This window comes from Salmo salar, chromosome ssa09 (assembly GCF_905237065.1).
Source record: "Salmo salar chromosome ssa09, Ssal_v3.1, whole genome shotgun sequence".
Lineage (NCBI taxonomy): Eukaryota > Metazoa > Chordata > Actinopteri > Salmoniformes > Salmonidae > Salmo > Salmo salar.
Genome location: NC_059450.1, coordinates 131001975 through 131021600, shown reverse-complemented (window position 1 = coordinate 131021600; position 19626 = coordinate 131001975). Strand labels below are relative to the sequence as shown.

The 19626-nt window shown below is 45.3% G+C and overlaps 1 protein-coding gene across 1 annotated transcript in view; it reads right to left on the bottom strand.

The window, feature by feature from the left end:
- Window positions 1-19626, bottom strand: part of LOC106612781 (membrane-associated phosphatidylinositol transfer protein 3) — a 177180-nt gene that overhangs the window by 117552 nt on the left and 40002 nt on the right. The window contains exon 3 of the mRNA XM_045724624.1: window positions 3336-3440. Within this exon, the coding sequence (XP_045580580.1) occupies window positions 3336-3440 (105 nt within the window). The remainder of the gene's footprint in view (window positions 1-3335; window positions 3441-19626) is intronic.

Genomic DNA, 19626 nt, shown 5'->3' with positions numbered 1-19626 from the left:
AGTTCACGTTGATACCCCTCATCCCTCCTTCTAACACATGGTTTGGAGATGTTTGATGTGTATATTTTGGCAAGAGAAGTGGGCACAGGGACTATGGCCAGCCAGAAATTAGGTGATTTCTATAGGGTGGCATGGGAGAAAGAGAGGGATGCGCTAGCAGGCATGATGCATGGCCCAGTGATTGCTTCTTCATCACTCTGTCAGGCCTGCTTAAGACCCCCCATTCTTAATTCCCCATTGTCTTGTCCAATAGAGAAGTTCAGCTGGTTTTACATTGGCTGTTGGGGTAAACACTCAAGCTGTGTCCCAAAAACCACCCTATTTCCTTTGTAATGCACCAGGGGAAATATGGCTCTGGTCAAAAGTAGTGCACTACATAGGGAATAGGGTGCCATATTGGATGCGGCCTCAGACTAGAGACAGGGCTGAGTAACTGTGTGGCTCAGTGAGTTATCTGATGTGAGCTGCTGTTGTTGTTGCACAGTCTCTAAACTATACAATTCTTTAATATAAAAAACACTGTCCTCCCTGAACTAGCAAAGCATTGTGCTGTATTTCTGCCATTGATGTGTCTCATGATCAAGGCTGTGGGATTTCTGAAGTACAATACGGCTGTTGGTTCAGTCAAACTGTTCTGATGATCTACCTGTGCTCTGAGACAAAATAAAACATGAATCTACCTTAAATACAGTCATTTGCATGAGTCTGCAGTACAGTGAAGTAGCTAATTAGTCAAATCACTTGTCTGCATAAGATCAAGTTTTAATTTCTTCATTTACATTTGAAAAACACATTCAATTACATTTAACACTAACCAATATTTAATTCATGTGATTTAAGATTAAATACAGTTGATGTCAAACATAGTCAGTCTGAATAAAGGGAAGTAGAGTGATGGAGAGAGGGAATTTTCAGAGAAGGTATTACAGTAGCTGCTTCCACTAGACATGCATGTATCTGCCTCTGGAAAAAGCCCTGTCAATCTTCAAAGACCAACAAATAACCAAGAGAGAGGGAGTTACTTAAGACCAAATAAATCCCTGGGGTTTGCAAATCAGAGCACTGAGATTAAAATGAAAAATAAGTCAAACAGAAAACAAAAATAAACCATAAGAACAAAGTAAATAGAGAAATTGATCTGGTCCTGCCGTACATACCTACACATACGTTACAGTCACAAGACGCAGGCCTCCTTATTGTCCCGAGAATTTCTAAGCAAACAGCTGGAGGCAGGGCTTTCTCCTATAGAGCTCAATTTTTATGGAATGGTCTGCCTATCCTTGTGAGAGACGCAGACTCGGTCTTGACCTTTAAGTCCTTACTGAAGACTCATCTCTTCAGTAGGTCTTATGATTGAGTGTAGTCTGGGCCAGTGATTCGAAGGTGAACGGCAAGGCACTGGAGTGACGAACCGCCCTTGCTGTCTCTACCTGGCCGGCTCCCCTCTCGCCACTGGGATTCTCTGTCTCTGACCCTATTACGGAGGCTGAGTCACTGGCTTACTGGTGCTCTTCTATGTCGTCTCTAGGATGGGTTGAGAGTGGGTTGAGTCACTGACGTGATCTTCCTGTCCGGTTATGCACCCCCTCAAGCTCGTGCGGTGGAGGAGATCTTTGTGGGCTATATTCAGTAAGTTGGTGGTCTGTTGATATCATTCTAGTGGTGTGGAGGCTGTGCTTTGGCAAAATGGGTGGGGTTATATCCTGCCTGGTTGGCCCTGTCCGGGGGTATCGTCGGATGGGGCCACAGTGTCCCCCGACCCCCCCCCCCCGACCCCCCCTTGTCTCAGTCTCCAGTATCTATGCTGCAATAGTCTATTATGTGCTGGGGGGCTAGGATCAGTCTGTTATATCTGGTGTAATTCTCTGGTGTCCTGTGTGAATTTAAGTATGCTCCCTCTAATTCTCTCTTTCCCCTCCCAGAGGACCTGAGTCCTAGGACCATGCCTCAGGACTACCTGGCCTGATGACTCCTGGCTGTCCCCAGTCCACCTGGTCGTACTGCTGCTCCAGTTTCAACTGTTCTGCATGTGGCTAGGGAAGCCTGACCTGTTCACTGGACGTGCTGTTTTCGACTGTCTCTCTCTCTATACCGCACCTGCTGTCTCAACCTCTGAATGCTCGGCTATGAAAAGCCAACTGACATTTACTCCTGAGGTACTGACCTGTTGCAATACATTTGATTGATTGAGTGATTGTTATGACCGATAACGAGGAAAATTCACATTTTCACTATAGTGACTCATTGCCTTCCAGTAGACTTATTCCGACAAGAACAAAAGGTTTACAAATCAATACATGCAGCAGAGCATCAACGTCTATCTGATTTTAAACTAACCAAACATAAAAACACATAAATGGATGTTTGAAGTTGTTTGAATTTTGATGGTTCAATGGTCTCATTTGTGATTTGTTGTGTGAAATTCTTTGTTTAACTGCACTAAACAGTGTAAATATATGCATGAGCTTGTGTGTTTTTGTTTGTGAGAGTGCATGTATGTCTTTGAGAGCAAGCAGCTCCACAGTACTGCAGTAGGAGGTGGAGAGAGCTGAACAGATGTTCAGAGGGCATTAGAGCCCTCTCATGCCCCTAGTGTACCCTATGTGTAACGTACCATGTGATTGGTCCATGTGTCTCAGTGTACCCTATGTGTAACGTATCTTGTGATTGGTCCATGTGTCCCAGGGTACCCTGTGTGTAACATACATTGTGATTGGCCCATGTGTCCCAGGGTACCCTGTGTGTAACGTATCTTGTGATTGGTCCATGTGTCCCAGGGTACCCTGTGTGCAACATACATTGTGATTGGCCCATGTGTCCCAGGGTACCCTGTGTGTAACATACATTGTGATTGGCCCATGTGTTCCAGTGTACCCTGTGTGTAACATACCTTGTGATTGGTCCATGTGTGCCAGTGTACCCTGTGTGTAACATACCTTGTGATTGGTCCATGTGTCCCAGGGTACCCTGTGTGTAACATACCTTGTGGTTGGTCCATGTGTCCCAGGGTACCCTGTGTGTAACATACCTTGTGACAGTGTACCCTGTGTGTCACATATCTTGTGATTGGTCCATGTGTCCCAGGGTACCCTGTGTGTAACATGCCTTGTGATTGGTCCATGTGTCCCAGGGTACCCTGTGTGCAACATGCCTTGTGATTGGTCCATGTGTGCCAGGGTACCCTGTGTGTAACATATCTTGTGATTGGTCCATGTGTCCCAGGGTACCCTGTGTGTAACATGCCTTGTGATTGGTCCATGTGTCCCAGGGTACCCTGTGTGCAACATGCCTTGTGATTGGTCCATGTGTCCCAGGATACCCTGTGTGTAACATGCCTTGTGATTGGTCCATGTGTCCCAGGGTCTCGATCTGCTCCACCAGGTCGTTGGAGTTCCACTGACTCATCCCCAGGAGGATGGCACTCTTCCCCTCCAGCACATCTGCTGGGACACACAGACACACAGGGAAGAGGGTTACAATCTGTCTGTTGGGGGACACAGACCCACAGGGAAGAGGGTTACAATCGGTCTGTTGGGGGACACAGACCCACAGGGAAGAGGGTTACAATCTGTCTGTTGGGGGACACAGACCCACAGGGAGGAGGGTTACAATCTGTCTGTTGGGGGACACAGACCCACAGGGAGGAGGGTTACAATCTGTCTGTTGGGGGACACAGACCCACAGGGAAGAGGGTTACAATCTGTCTGTTGGGGGACACAGACCCACAGGGAAGAGGGTTACAATCTGTCTGTTGGGGGACACAGACCCACAGGGAAGAGGGTTACAATCTGTCTGTTGGGGGACACAGACCCACAGGGAAGAGGGTTACAATCGGTCTGTTGGGGGACACAGACCCACAGGGAAGAGGGTTACAATCTGTCTGTTGGGGGACACAGACCCACAGGGAGGAGGGTTACAATCTGTCTGTTGGGGGACACAGACCCACAGGGAAGAGGGTTACAATCTGTCTGTTGGGGGACACAGACACACAGGAAAGAGGGTTACAATCTGTCTGTTGGGGGACACAGACCCACAGGGAGGAGGGTTACAATCTGTCTGTTGGGACACACAGACCCACAGGGAAGAGGGTTACAATCTGTCTGTTGGGGACACAGACCCACAGGGAAGAGGGTTACAATCTGTCTGTTGGGGGACACAGACCCACAGGGAGGAGGGTTACAATCTGTCTGTTGGGGGACACAGACCCACAGGGAAGAGGGTTACAATCTGTCCATTGGGGGACACAGACACACAGGGAAGAGGGTTACAATCTGTCTGTTGGGGGACACAGACCCACAGGGAAGAGGGTTACAATCTGTCTGTTGGGGGACACAGACCCACAGGGAAGAGGGTTACAATCTGTCTGTTGGGGGACACAGACCCACAGGGAAGAGGGTTACAATCGGTCTGTTGGGGGACACAGACCCACAGGGAAGAGGGTTACAATCTGTCTGTTGGGGGACACAGACCCACAGGGAAGAGGGTTACAATCGGTCTGTTGGGGGACACAGACCCACAGGGAGGAGGGTTACAATCTGTCTGTTGGGGACACAGACCCACAGGGAAGAGGGTTACATTTACATTACATTTTAGTCATTTAGCAGACGTTCGTATCCAGAGCGACTCACAGGAGCAATTAGGGTGTAGTGCCTTGCTCAAGGGCACATCGACAGACTTTTCACCTAGTCGGCACGGGGATTCGAACCAGTGACCTTTTGGCGACCTTTTGCCGCCCATCATTACATTATTATAGAACCCAATCACATACTGTAGTTGATGCTGAGAACTGAACAGATTATCTGGTTGGTTAACACAGAGGAGAGGGGAAATCCAGACAGATGCAGGAACAGACACAGGGACACTGAACACACACACACACACACACACACACACACACACACTACAGGGACAGCGGTTAGAATCTCAGAACATAGACACACAAAGAGCGGGTTAAAGTGGCTGGATGCCACAAAAAAAATCTATATTTGGTTCTGTCAATACAGTCATTTCCATACAGTTTATTTCTGTCCTTTACTACATGTCCCCTAGTTCAACCAAAACCAGACACAGCAGTTGTGGAAAGAGACTACATCAGTGACACATGGCATGTAACTACCAATCAGAGGATACTCAGACTCCCATTGGACCATCATCAGAGCAAAGTTGAAGTGACAGCGTGATGTGCTAATGATGAGCATGAGCCATGGTCAGAGTGGTTGTCTGCTGTGATGGTTGCTCTGGGCTGCTGCAGTCACAGTACCATGGTCAGAGTGGTTGTCTGCTGTGACGGTCGTTCTGGGCTGCTGCAGTCACAGTACCATGGTCAGAGTGGTTGTCTGCTGTGACGGTCGTTCTGGGCTGCTGCAGTCACAGTACCATGGTCAGAGTGGTTGTCTGCTGTGACGGTCGTTCTGGGCTGCTGCAGTCACAGTACCATGGTCACAGTGGTTGTCTGCTGTGACGGTTGTTCTGGGATGCTGCAGTCACAGTACCATGGTCAGAGTGGTTGTCTGCTCTCTCTCTCTCTCTCTCTCTCTCTCTCTCTCTCTCTCTCTCTCTCTCTCTCTCTCTCTCTCTCTCTCTCTCTCTCTCTCTCTCTCTCTCTCTCTCTCTCTCTCTCTCTCTCTCTCTCTCTCTCTCTCTCTCTCTCTCTCTCTCTCTCTCTCTCTCTCTCTCTCTCTCTCTCTCTCTCTCTCTCTCTCTCTCTCTCTCTCTCTCTCTCTCTCTCTCTCTCTCTCTCTCTCTCTCTCTCTCTCTCTTCTCTCTCTCTCTCCTGGCATCTCAGAGTGGCTTTGACACTGTTCTGCCAGGCCTGTCCACTCTGATCACACTGGCAGGCCTACTGGTCGCTGTCTGTCTCTATAGCCCTTTATCTTCCTTCTCTTCCTCTCTTTCTGTCTCTGTTGATGCTAACACACACACGCAAAAATACGCTAAATGTGTTGAGGCAGGGAAGCGTGCAGGTTTTAACCAAGCACTGAGAATGCACTGACTCATCTCCCAGAGAGCAGCACTGATGAGAGCAACTTACAGACACAATGGAAGAACACAACGCCTGTGAGGTGTGAAACATGCTTAAAGTAGAGAGAAGAACACAACAGAAACCCTGGCACTCCCAGCAGAGGAAAGGAGATTTTAGCTATGCAAACAGATCAAATATACAAGCAGCCAGAACCAAATAACACAGACTAAATAAAAACCTCCACCGCCCAGAGCCAAGAGGATCAGAAGGAAAGACAAAATAAAGCAGCATCTCATTCAGATTCAGAGAGGGAAGGAATGAATGAAGGATGCGATCGCCCTATAACTGACAGCCCTAGATGAGAAAGAAGAGAGTAGGAGGGATGCAGGATCGTCCAACAACCTGACAGTACTGAGAGCGAGGGAGAGAAGAAAAGGAAGACTGATTGTATAGAGCAGGAGGTATACAGCCAGAACGGATGTAAACACTGGATGACAATGATCACTATGTCAACAACATCATCATGGTTCCAAACAGGACAGCACAACTGTCACGCCCTGGCCATAGAGAGGTTTTTGTTCTCTATTTTGGTTAGGCCAGGGTGTGACTAGGGTGGGCATTCTATGTTCCGTTTTCTATGTTTTGTGTATTTCTTTGTTTTGGCCGGGAATGGCTCTCAATCAGGGACAGCTGTCTATCGTTGTCTCTGATTGGGAGCCATACTTAGGTAGCCTTTTCCCACAGGGTTTTTGTGGGTAGTTGTTTTCTGTCTTGTGTTTTTCACCTGACAGAGCTGTTGCATTTTGTTCCACTTTGTTTTTTGATTCAGTGTTCAGTTTTAATAAATACCATCATGAACACGTACCACGCTGCACCTTGGTCCTCTCCTTGCAACAGCCGTTACAGAACTACCCACCAAAGAAGGACCAAGCAGCGTACCCAGGAGGAGAAAGGATCCCGGGCCAGGGAAAGAAAGGAGTGGAGGACGTCCTGGACATGGGAAGAGGTAATGGCAGGGGACAAGACCCTGCCATGGAAACAGGTGGAGACAGCGAGGGAGGAAAGGCGACAGTACGAGGAGCTAGGGCAACGACGGAGGCACGAGAGGCATCGGCACACGGGTAGTTTGGCTGGGCCACGGGTGAGCCCTGAGCCAACCCCCCGTGCTTACCATGGGGAGCGGGTGACGTGGAGAGCACCGTGCTATGCGGAAGTGCGCACGGTGTAACCCATACGCACGCACAGTCCGGTGCGGTCAATACGGGCTCCGCAGCGTTGCGTGGCGAGAGTTGGCTGGCAGCCAGGGAGAAGTGTGCCGGCGCAGCGCATCTGGCCACCAGTGCGGCTCCTCGGTCCAGCTTACCCTGCGCCTGTTCTACGCACAGCAGCTCTCACTCTCCAGCACAGCCCAGTTCGCCCTGTGCCAGCGCTTCGCCCGTGCTGGGCTACAGTGACAACTCAGCCAGGACGGGTTGTTCAAGCCGTGCGCTCCAGACCTCCAGTGCGTCTCCAGGACCCGGTCTATCTGGTGCCTGCTCCCAGAGCCAGGCCTCCTGCATGTCTCCCCAGCCTGGTGAGTCCTGTGCCTGCGCCCAGAGCCAGGCCTCCTGCAAGTCTCCCCAGCCTGGTGAGTCCTGTGCCTGCGCCCAGAGCCAGGCCTCCTGCAAGTCTCACCCAGCCTGGTGAATCCTGTGCCTGCGCCCAGAGCCAGGCCTCCTGCAAGTCTCCCCAGCCTGGTGAGTCCTGTGCCTGCTCCCAGAGCCAGGCCTCCTGCATGTCTGCCCAGCCTGGTGAGTCCTGTGCCTGACGCCTGTCCAGAGCTGCCAGAGTCGCCCGCCTGTCCGGAGCTGCCAGAGTCAACCGCCTGTCCGGGATCTGCGGCGAGGGTCCCCACTCCAGAGGCGCCACCTAAGTGGGCCAAGCCGAAAGTGGAGCGGGGTCCACGTCCCGCACCAGAGCCGCCGCCGTAAGGAAGGCCCACCCGGACCCTCCCCTTTAGAGTCAGGTTTTGTGGCCAGAGACCGCACCTTTGGGGGGGGGGTACTGTCACGCCCTGGCCATAGAGAGGTTTTTGTTCTCTATTTTGGTTAGGCCAGGGTGTGACTAGGGTGGGCATTCTATGTTCCGTTTTCTATGATTTGTGTATTTCTTTGTTTTGGCCGGGTATGGCTCTCAATCAGGGACAGCTGTCTATCGTTGTCTCTGATTGGGAGCCATACTTAGGTAGCCTTTTCCCACAGGGTTTTTGTGGGTAGTTGTTTTCTGTCTTGTGTTTTTCGCCTGACAGAGCTGTTGCGTTTTGTTCCACTTTGTTTTTTGATTCAGTGTTCAGTTTTAATAAATACCATCATGAACACGTACCACGCTGCACCTTGGTCCTCTCCTTGCAACAGCCACTACAACAACAATATCCACTGTAGCCTAGCTACAGCATATGATAATGGTCATTACATAACTTTGATTTGCAAGTATAATTGAATACGGGTGTAAAAGTAGAGCTCGAGTCGATCAGGACATGACATTATAAAGGCTGTGGAAGATGGGTAGCATAAAGGAGGAGCGACAGTAGCCCACTGGCATGAATAGAGGAGCAGATGTTTGGGGAGGAAGAGATGATTAATAGGTAGAAGGGAAAGGAAGAGAGAGACATTAATTTAAGTCGCTAACCAACTAAAAAGACCTAGAACAGTGACACACACGGGCTCAATTCAACAAACCAACCTTATCTACTTTCCTTTACATCCACAACACAACTAATTACTCAATGTCAAGTGACTATTTGCAGCACAAAAGAAAGTGTGGAGAACACAGCACACTATTTACAAGACAAAGACCGTAAGACATTGCAAAAGTATTCATCTGTTTAAAACATTGCAAAAACCGTCTTAGCCTACACCTGCTGTGACCAAGCCTGGAGCAACAGAGAAGACATTCATAAACAAAACACTATAAACGCAACATGCAACAACTTCAATATTACTGAGTTACAGTTCATATTAGGAAATCCGTCAATATTTTTTTATTTATTAGGCCCTAATCTATGACTTTCACATGAATGGGCAGGGGCGCAGCCATGGGTGGGCTTGGAAGGACATAGGCCCACCGACTGGGGAGCAAGGCCCAGCCAATAGAATGAGTTTTTCCCTACAAAAGGGCTTTATTACAGACAGAAATACTCTTCAGTTTCATGAGCTGTCTAGGTGACTGGTCTCAGACAATCCTGCAGGTGAAGGAGCCGGGTTTGTTGAGGTCCTAGGCAGGTTGGACATACTGAAAAATTCTTAACAACTTTGGAAGCGACTTACGGTAGAGAAATGAACGTTACATTCTCTGGCAACATCTCTGTTGGACATTCCTGCAGTCAGCATGCCAAATGCACGCTCCCTCAAAACCTGAGTCATCTGTGGTAATGTGTTGTGTGACAGAACTGCACATTTTAGAGTGGTCTTTTATTGTACCCAGCACAAGGTGCACCTGTGTAATGATCAAGCTGTTTAATCAGCTTCTTGATATGCCACACCTGTCAGGTGGATGGGTTATCTTGGCAAAGGAGAAATGCTCACTAACAGGGATGTAAACAAATTTGCTCACAAAATTTGAGAGAAATAAGCTTTTTGTGTGTATGGAAAATTTGTGGGATCTTTTATTTCAGCTCATGAAACATTATATGTTGCGTTTATATTTCTGATTAGTATACATGAGGAATGGATCCTGCTAAAAACATATCTTTCTACAGATGGCACCGTGTCTACTCAGGGCACATCTATGTGACATCCACTATTCACATTTTTATCCCACTTTCCAGGCATGCTTATCAAGCAGGAGAGAGATAGATGTGAAAGATTGGAATTGAAGAGACAGTCAGCCAAATCACTATGTAGGCTGAAAAACCTCTTTCCCTGTTGTTGGCTCTAAATGCATGAGACCAAATTGCTGCCCTCACTAATAGCAGGTTACACTGCACAACCAGGTAAATGTATAAACAACATATGAGGTAGGTAAGGAGTTTTAAATAGAATGTTCCAATCAGGGAGTGTGAGCCTCAGTGTAGCACTGGTCTGGCTTGCTTATGCTTGTTTTCCATTTTCAGCAGTGTATGACTCCAGTAAGTCACTACCAGCATGCGTCAAGTGACAACAAACAATTACATGGAAAACCAGTGGCATGGTGTCTGTTGGCTGTAGTTACATTTCAAGTAAATGCAGCAAGATACATTCTGAAAGCCCAAGCCTCCCATCACTAGTGCTGTTACAATATATTCTGACAAAATGCAGCCACATTCATTTCAAAGTACAAGAAGTGTTTGAGTACAATGCCATGGTAATACATTAGTAATGGGTCTACAATGAGTGGCTGCAGTGGTAGCCTACGATAATGGGTAAAGCAATCTGTCTCCAGCAGCCATTTATTACCAATTTAAATCAGGGAAGCGGCTTAAACCCAACAGTAAATATGATCTGTATTAGGCCCACTCTGACAAATACAACTCATTATTCAAAACCATGTAATCAGATAACAAATCAGGATTAACGCAGAATAAATTTGTCAACACCACACGTCAATAAGCATGGTGACAGTTGAGCTGGCATAGGCTTGCCTGCATGGTCCGCCTGGAATGGAGAGCACTCTCTCAGAATGATGGGAGATTTTCCTCACTCTAGTGGATACAACTGATGGCTTGTGAAATATACAGAGTCATTGGTAAAAGGAGGGGGGGGGGGGTTGTACGGAGATGGAAGCTGTCTGGTGTGCAAAGGGTGGAAAAGGTGCATCTCTCTATCTATCAAAGCGAAGTCTATTACTCCATCCATCTCCATAATGCTGAGAGCCAAGCACAGAGACTCTAAACCTTTGTTGATTCCTTAAGATACATTAAAGGGATGAGGTGAGACCGAGTGAGCATGAACAGCATGCTAAGTCACAACAATGGCGACACAGCCATGCAAAGGCAAAGCATTACCTGGGAGAATCCACATCCTATTGAAGGCATATCAAATGAAGCAGCCCCATAATAATTGATGTACAGTATATCATAGGACAAGTTGATTGACACTGTCTTGATTGTGTAACCTTTATTCAACTAGGGCTTGACATACTCTAACACATTGTTTCTAATCAAATTCATGCTAGGTCCTATCAAACTGCATGATCATATAAAAAGGAAATGGAATGCAAATTAGTCAACGCTGTGCTACAGTGAGAATACTCAGTTAATAAACCTAGACTAAAACTGATTCATACTTCATGAATAATATAAATATATTAACTTGCATTTGTTTGCTGTCATCAGGGGCACTATATATACACTCAGGTCTACTCAGTTATAAATCTTGCACTGTAGATATCGAGCCAACGAGAAAATATAGTGCTCTTGAAAAATTATTACTGACTCTACCCCTTCCAATCTCACTCCAATCTTCTCTCAGTAGAGCAGCCTCGTCTGAGAACACTGTGGCAGAGACATTGTCTTACGTCAGAAAGCATGACGTCTCCATCTGAGGGACGAGCGTCATGTAGGAGTGACGCCACCTGATTAGAAAACAATGGAGGCAGAGATGGACACACCAAATCTTCAAGACAAACATATTATGTTATAGAGGTCTGTCTGGGAAGGTGAGTCAACACCGTGACTCAGTCAACACCGTCAACAGACAGCATTCAGTCAGTCACAGCCGTCATAGAGCTGTGATACCGTCACACAGACAGACACAATGTGTCGCCTTCTGACCCAGTAGTCACTGCCGTGGGTTGGTCAAAGACAACACAGACCACTGAGAATATACAACGCACTCCAGTGAGCTCCAGCTCTCACTAGATTGGAAGCTGTCATATTGATATTTCCATTTCCTTTCTCCAATACTACCAGTGTGTCACGACCGTCAAAGGGCGTAGACCAAGGTGCAGCGTGGTGAGTGTTCATCTTTGTATTTAATTATAAAACAGAACACCTAAACAAAATAATAAACAAACGTAAACGACCGTCATGTCTTGCAGGCCAATAACGAGCAGTACAAAAATAACATCCCACAACTACAGGTGGGGGGAAAGGCTGCCTAAGTATGATACCTAATCAGAGACAACGATAGACAGCTGCCTCTGATTAGGAACCATACTCGGCTCAACACAAAGAAATAGACACCATAGAATGCCCACCCCACACCCTGACCTAACCACATAGAGAAACAAACCGTCTCTCTCAGGTCAGGGCGTGACACAGTGACCCTCAAATAGCTGTCATTTGTGAGGCCATGACAATACTAATGAGAACAGCCTCAGCAACAGGGAATTTGTCATTTGACCAACCCACGGCAGTGACTTCTGGAGTATATTTGTTTGTCTTGAAGATTTGCTGTGTCCATCTCTGCCACCATTGTTTTCTAATCAGGTGGCGTCACTCCTACATGACGCTCGTCCCTCAGATGGAGACGTCATGCTTTCTGACGTAAGACAATGTCTTAAATCACTTAGGAAGCATTCCCATCTGCACTCTAACAGAGACTGCCCATAAGGCCCTGGTCAAAAGTGGTGTACTACTCAGGGAATAGGGGGCCATTTCAGATGCTCTGTAGCCATACTTTAGACCAGGGGTATTCAACTCTTACCTTTCGAGGTCCGGAGCCTGCTGGTTTTCTGTTCTACCTGATAATTAATTGCACACACCTGGTGTCGCAGTTCTAAATCAGTCCCTGATTAGAGGGGGACAATGAAAAATGCAGTGGAACTGGCTTTGAGGTCCAGAGTTGATGGCTTTAAACCATTATAATCAGACAATTGGACCTCCTCATTCAGTCTGAAACCTCTAGATCTGAGATAGCTTTTCTATCCAACAGAGTATGATTATTTCACTTTTCTAGAGGCTATCATAAATATTCTTAGAGGACCTTGGTAGAGCCAGCTTGCGTTAATTTACCACTAGGTAGAATGGAAATAATGATATGAAATCCAGATGAACATATAGTCTCTAAGGTGCAGCCAAACACCTCCAGAAGAGAGCCGGATAGGCAGCCTCTTCAGTGAGTCCACAGCTCTGTCCCAAATGGCACCCTATTCCCTACATAGTGCACTACCTTTGACCAGAGCCATATGAGCTCTGGTCAAAAGTAGTGCACTATATAGTGAATAGGGTGCCATTTTGGACATAACCATCTCTTTAGTATATCAGAGACAATATATTCAGTGGTGTAAAGTACTTAAGTAAAAATACTTTTAAGAACTACTTAAAAGTAATTTTTGGGGATATTTATATTTTACTTTACTATTTATATTTTTCACAACTTTTACTTTTACTCCATACATTTTCCCTGACACCCAAAATTACTCTGTACATTTTGAATGCTTAGCAGGAAAGAAAATTGTAAAATGTGCACACTTATCAAGAGAACATCCCTGGTCATCCCTACTGCCACTGATCTGGCAGACTCACTAAACACAAAGTCTTTGTTTGTAAATGATATCTGAGTATTGGAGTGTGACCCTGGCTATCCGTAAATAAAAAAAACAAGAAAATTGTGCTGTCTGGTTTGCTTACTATAAGTAATCTTTTATTATTTGTACTTTTACTTTTGATACTTAAGTATAGTTAAAACCAAGTACTTTTAGACTTTTACTCAAGTAGTATTTTACTGGGTGATTTTCACTTTTACTGAAGTCATTTTCTATTAAGGTAGCTTTACTTTTACTCAAGTCTGACAATTGGGTACTTTTACACCACTGGATATTTGTGACAGTCTAATACGTTCTTGTGGTTTTACTGGTCTGGAGCTTTATGGCGTGGGTGACGGCATTAATCATCCTGAAATCATCCTAACTCCCAGGAGCTCATCGTGATAGCTTTAGTGGTAAAATACAGTACACTCCCACTCTATCTCTCTTACTCACTCACTCCCTCTTCATTTCTCTCTCAAACGTTATCATCTCCATCTCTCTCTCTGTCTCTCTCTCTGTCGTAGTCTTTCCCTCTCCCTCTTCATTTCTCTCTCAAACATGATCTTCCCCATCTCTCTCTCTCTCTCTGTCTTAGTCTTTCCCTCTCCCTCTTCATTTCTCTCTCAAACGTTATCATCTCCATCTCTCTCTCTGTCTCTCTCTCTCTGTCTCTCTCTCTCTGTCTTAGTCTTTCCCTCTCCCTCTTCATTTCTCTCTCAAACGTTATCATCTCCATCTCTCTCTCTGTCTCTCTCTCTCTGTCTCTCTGTCTCTCTTACTCCCTTCCTCTCTCCCTCCCTCTTAATTCATCTCTCTCTCTCTCGCACTTGCTTTTTCTCTCCATCTCCCTAAAAGTAGTATTATTTCAGGAGAAAACAAGTTGTCCTGACATTACTTAATTACATGCTCCTAAGAATATAACTTTTAGAGCCATCCATCCCTCCTGTTACAGTTTTTCTCCATTGGTTTGGCTCATTTCTTGAAACAGAAATTACATTCTCAAAACTACATGGACAAACCTCCAAACCACTTGGCAATTGTTCACAACAGAATTGAATTTCTCATTCATTTCATCAAATTGCAAATGTCTAAGTACATGTCTCAATGTCTCAGTACATCTTTGCAAATGATTAAGTACATGTAGCCTACATTTAGCACAATTTCCAAGTGAATAGATCTTATCGATCTAAACTGATTGTTGATTCTCAGTCTAATGGTTGTTCGCTCCAAAACGTGTCAGCGTCATTTCATTGTATAAGTCATCACATGCACAATAGTCTGTTCAATTGTCAAAATTAGTCAAGAACATAATACCATGAATACCATATATGAATCCCTTGGAACATTTGATAAATTTATTACAGCAATTGACAGTCAGGTGAAACTAGAACTTGACTAACGAAGGAGGAGTTTCACACATCTCAGATGACCAATCAAACAGTATGTTTAGTTACCTGACAGGTGCTGTCCATGACTGTGAATGCTGCCAAACATGTATGTAAAGAGCTTGACCATGCAGGACCAGTACAATTTCTGAACATGGAGGCACCTGGCCAAGTAAATGAACAAGGGCAACTGCCTGCTCGAGGAAGAGGAAGAGGAAGAAGAAGAGGAGGGGTAGTAAGGGTGCGTGGTGGTGGAATAGGGGGAAGAGGCCGAGGAGCACGAAGACACAATTATAGACCATGTTATCAACCATGGCCTCACAATGGCGGAGGCAGGTCGCCGAGTGCAGCCTAATGTGCCTCGCTCAACAGTCTCCTCCATCATCCAAACCTTTCACTGGGAAAACAGGTATGTAGTCAGTCAATGATGGAATTATATGTTGTATAGGACAGGACACTGTGCATAGAGCAAGAAATATATTTATTTACACATTTACCTATTCATTTAGTGTGTGTGTGTGTGTGTGTGTGTGTGTGTGTGTGTGTGTGTGTGTGTGTGTGTGTGTGTGTGTGTGTGTGTGTGTGTGTGTGTGTGTGTGTGTGTGTGTGTGTGTGTGTGTGTGTGATAGGTCTACAGTAATATCTTACCTCAATGGGATGTTATGATACTAAAAATGACAAGAAAAACATTGGAGAAAATAAACTATTTTACTATCTACAGTAGTGATGATACAGTTTACAGTAGTATTCCAGTCACTGTGCAGTGATGCATTAGAATTGTGGTAAAGTTACTGTAAGTAAAACAACAATACAATTACATAGGTAACTCATTCTGTAAGGAATACATAAGGTATACATTACGAATGGAGTGTTGTCCTTTGACTTCTATATCTAGGATTGGACGACAACCTTGCACGGGTGGCAGAGGAAAACTTCTCAATGAACAACAAGAACAAGAGATCTGTAACATGGTGATGGCAAATAATGCCATCACATTGAGACAGATCCACGCTGCAATCCTACAAGACAATGCCATATTCCAAAATGTCAACTCTATAAGCAACTCCACAATAGACCGGATATTGAAGAAGCACCAGATGACAATGAAGCAAATTTACAGGGTACCATTTGAGAGGAACTATGATAGAGTGAAAGAGCTGCGGTACCAGTATGTACATGTAAGTCAGTTACTGGTTGTCCATCATTATAACCTTTTTACAATTAAGCAGTGGTTCCCAAACTTTTTTGGCTTCAGTACCCACTTTACCTGATTTGTGTATCCAGGTAATCCAGGTATGGAAGTATTTGATTTATCTGACTTCAACATTTCGCCTAAAAACTGCAGCTTACTGTATGATGCAATTATCATTATAATCCTTATTTTGAAGAATATAACATACAATAAGAAAAGGGGTCAAAGAGCTACAATTAGTGCCTCCCATGTAAATCTATCTAATACTGTGGGTTTTACTGTAACATTTCAGTAAGTCTAGTCATTGATGATTTCCCCCCTCCCCTTTCTGTCAAATACCCCTGTAGTACCTCTGCATAGGGGTACATGTACCCCAGGTTTGGAACCACTGGAGTAGTGGCCAGTAGTATATTGAACTTGTGGAGAACATAGAACATTCCTATGTAATTGTCTGTAACTGTAGTGTATGACTCTTCTGTATGACTGATTTGATGTTTTCTTTTTTTACGCTATTGTAGAGAATAATGGCATTGGAAGGAAACGAGACCCATCACATCCTCGTGTTTGTGGATGAAGCTGGCTTCAACCTGGCCAAGGGCCGAAGACGTGGCCGTAATATTATTGGCCACCGGGCCACGGCGGATGTCCCAGGCCAGCGAGGGGGCAATATAACTATGTGTGCTGCCATATCTGAGAATGGTGTGGCCACTCACATCCCCAGTCTTGGCCCATACAATACACAGAAGCTCCTCGTCTTCTTGGACCGCCTTCATTTTGATTTGATCCCTGAAAATGAGAGAGGTCTCGTAGGGCCTCACCTACCACAATATGTCATTGTATGGGACAATGTGAATTTCCACCGTGGCCCGCTCATCAGGGCCTGGTTCAATACTCATCCAAGGATGGTCATGGTGTTCCTACCACCTTACTCTCCTTTCCTCAATCCTATTGAGGAGTATTTCTCCGCTTGGAGGTGGAGAGTGTATGAGAATCAGGCTCAAGATCAGAGGTCCCTGCTCCATGCAATGGACGCTGTGTGTGAGGATATTACAGGAGATCAGTGTAGGGGATGGTTGCGACATGCACGCCGTTTCTTCCCTCGTTGCATCGCAAGGGAGAATATACGCTGTGATGTGGACGAGAATCTGTGGCCAGACAGACAGCAGCGTGTGGATGGCCAGGAGGGTGAGGATGGTGGCCAGGAGAGGGAGGGTGAGGACAGCGACCAGTGAAGAACTGTTAGTTGTGAAACTCCAGCTTTATTTACAGCACTGTAGGCTGCATATAATTTTCATTGTTTTTTGTTTGTGTGTTTATATTACAGTATATTATGCTGTATACATTTCTTTTTACTCTGATGTATGGAAGTTACTTTATGTGTGTGAATGATAATAGTTACAATTTCCTTGGCAGTATGAGTGCCATGTGTGATGTCAAACCTTGGAGGCTACTCTTACCCTAAAATCCTATTTCTTTTTTTCAGTTTTATACACAATTGTATTCTGTTAGCTGGACAAAAAACAGTACAGTAACCATTGTCAATGAAGGACTGGGCTAAGACTGAAAGGTGGACATGAGGGATATTTCAATGGTCCTCTGCCATAGTGACAAAACATCTAAACATTTTGACTTGCAGTGCTTACACAATGCCAAAGGGACGAAGTATTTTGGGTGCACTGACTGTTTAAATGAGAAATAAATTTAGTTTTGGTTAAAGCACCAAGAGTGTTGAGAACGTCCGGTCTGTTTCAAGAAATGAGCCAAAGCAATTGAGAAGGATCTTTGCCATTTTCGTGGCACTGACTCTTTATATGGGAAAGGAATTTAGTTCTGAAGCATGAGTGAACAGTTTTAGGAGAGATATGAGCTTTTGCAAGTGAGCTATAGTGTTGTGCTGAACTGTAAGACTGTTTTGCCAAATGATCTTAGAGTTTTGAGAATGTAATTTCTGTTTCAAGAAATGAGCCAAACCAATGGAGAAAAACTGTAATAAGAGCAAGCCCATCTCTTCAAATCTCAGGACATTTTACCACCATTTTATTAGCTTGCTGTGGTTTATTTTTGAAAGATCTTATCCTCAAGAGGGCATTATTATCAATCACAAAAAAACAACTTCATCCTCTCTCCCTCTTGATATTTTCATGAATATACTACACTGATAATGCTGTTATGAACACAAAATAGTTTCCGCGTAAGGGGTTACATTTTTTCATTGATTGAGGTAGGGGAGCTTTTATGTAAGCTTGAAAGGTTTCTCCAAGGTTTTTCCCATCACACTTTAATGCTTCAAAAACAACAGGTGGGCGGCCACAAAGCTATTCCAATATTATGCATCAATCAAAGACTACGGGATGAGGCGCGATTGGTGAGCCGCAATGCTGCAAAGCACAGACCAATCAAAAGACTACAGTATAATGACATCCAGAGATGAAAAGCCTCAGAGAACAATTGGCTGGCACTTTCCCCAATTCAGCTGACGGCGGGCGCTAACATCTGGACTTGCAATTTAAATCCCCTGTTGTGTGGTGGGCCAGAAACCCCTCATTACATATGAATGAGAACTGTGGAAACATGCAGGTAGTTGAGAGTTACCAGTTCATTCTCCAACTGCAATAACTTCAAACTCATTCTGTTTGCAGAGGGAAAGGGACACAACACAATGCGGCACAAGACATTTGAATAATGCAGTTGTCTGTTTTGTTGTGGAGCTTTGTTCAAAACCCATTATTATGCTTCCCATGGAGACAACCCCCCCTCCCCCATAATAATAAGAGAGAAAAATGCTACAAAATAGATATTGGTCCAATTTACCTGCTGCCATTTTGCAAATAGAGCCTTTGCCTTCCCTCTTCCCATTGTTACCTCTCAATGTTATGCAGTAATTAAACATCTCTCTAAGCATGGGTATTTCATGCTGTAGTGAGAAATAGTGAGCGGGAGCGATATAGGGGTGCCAGGGTAAATTTGTTACACTTTATAGGTCACATGGAATCCTTACCCTAGTGACTTTGCCAGTCAGATGGAATATATTTCTCAGCCAGTTCTGCTCTGTGGCACAGCACAGTGATAAGGGATGAACAGCACATGTCTCATACGTGACAACCAAATATGTGTGAAGATGTGTGTGTGGGTGTGTACAAACGTGTATGTGTGCATGTACACAAGCTGCATACTCCAGTGCACTACTAATTAGCGTCAGTCAGATTTGTTCACGGTTTGACAGTGAATTGTGTTTAATTACTCAGGGTGCATTCACACCACTTAGGTGATAACACACACACACACACACACACACACACACACACACACACACACACACACACACACACACACACACACACACACACACACACACACACACACACACACACACACACACACACACACTGTAACGACTGACGCCGGATTTTGAGAAGCAGGTACGGGGAGTCAACATTTATTCAGGAAGAGACAGGTAACAAAACAGAAACAGCGTCAGCACAAGGGTAAACAACAACAAATGAACATTAATGCTGCAGCGGGGAACAGAGCGGGGGAACAGACAGATATAGGGGAGGTAATGACAGAGGTGATTGAGTCCAGGTGAGTTCAATAATCGCCGATGTGGTGACGGGGGAAGGCAGGTGTGCATAATGCTGGGGAGCAGGGGAGTGGGAGCAGGC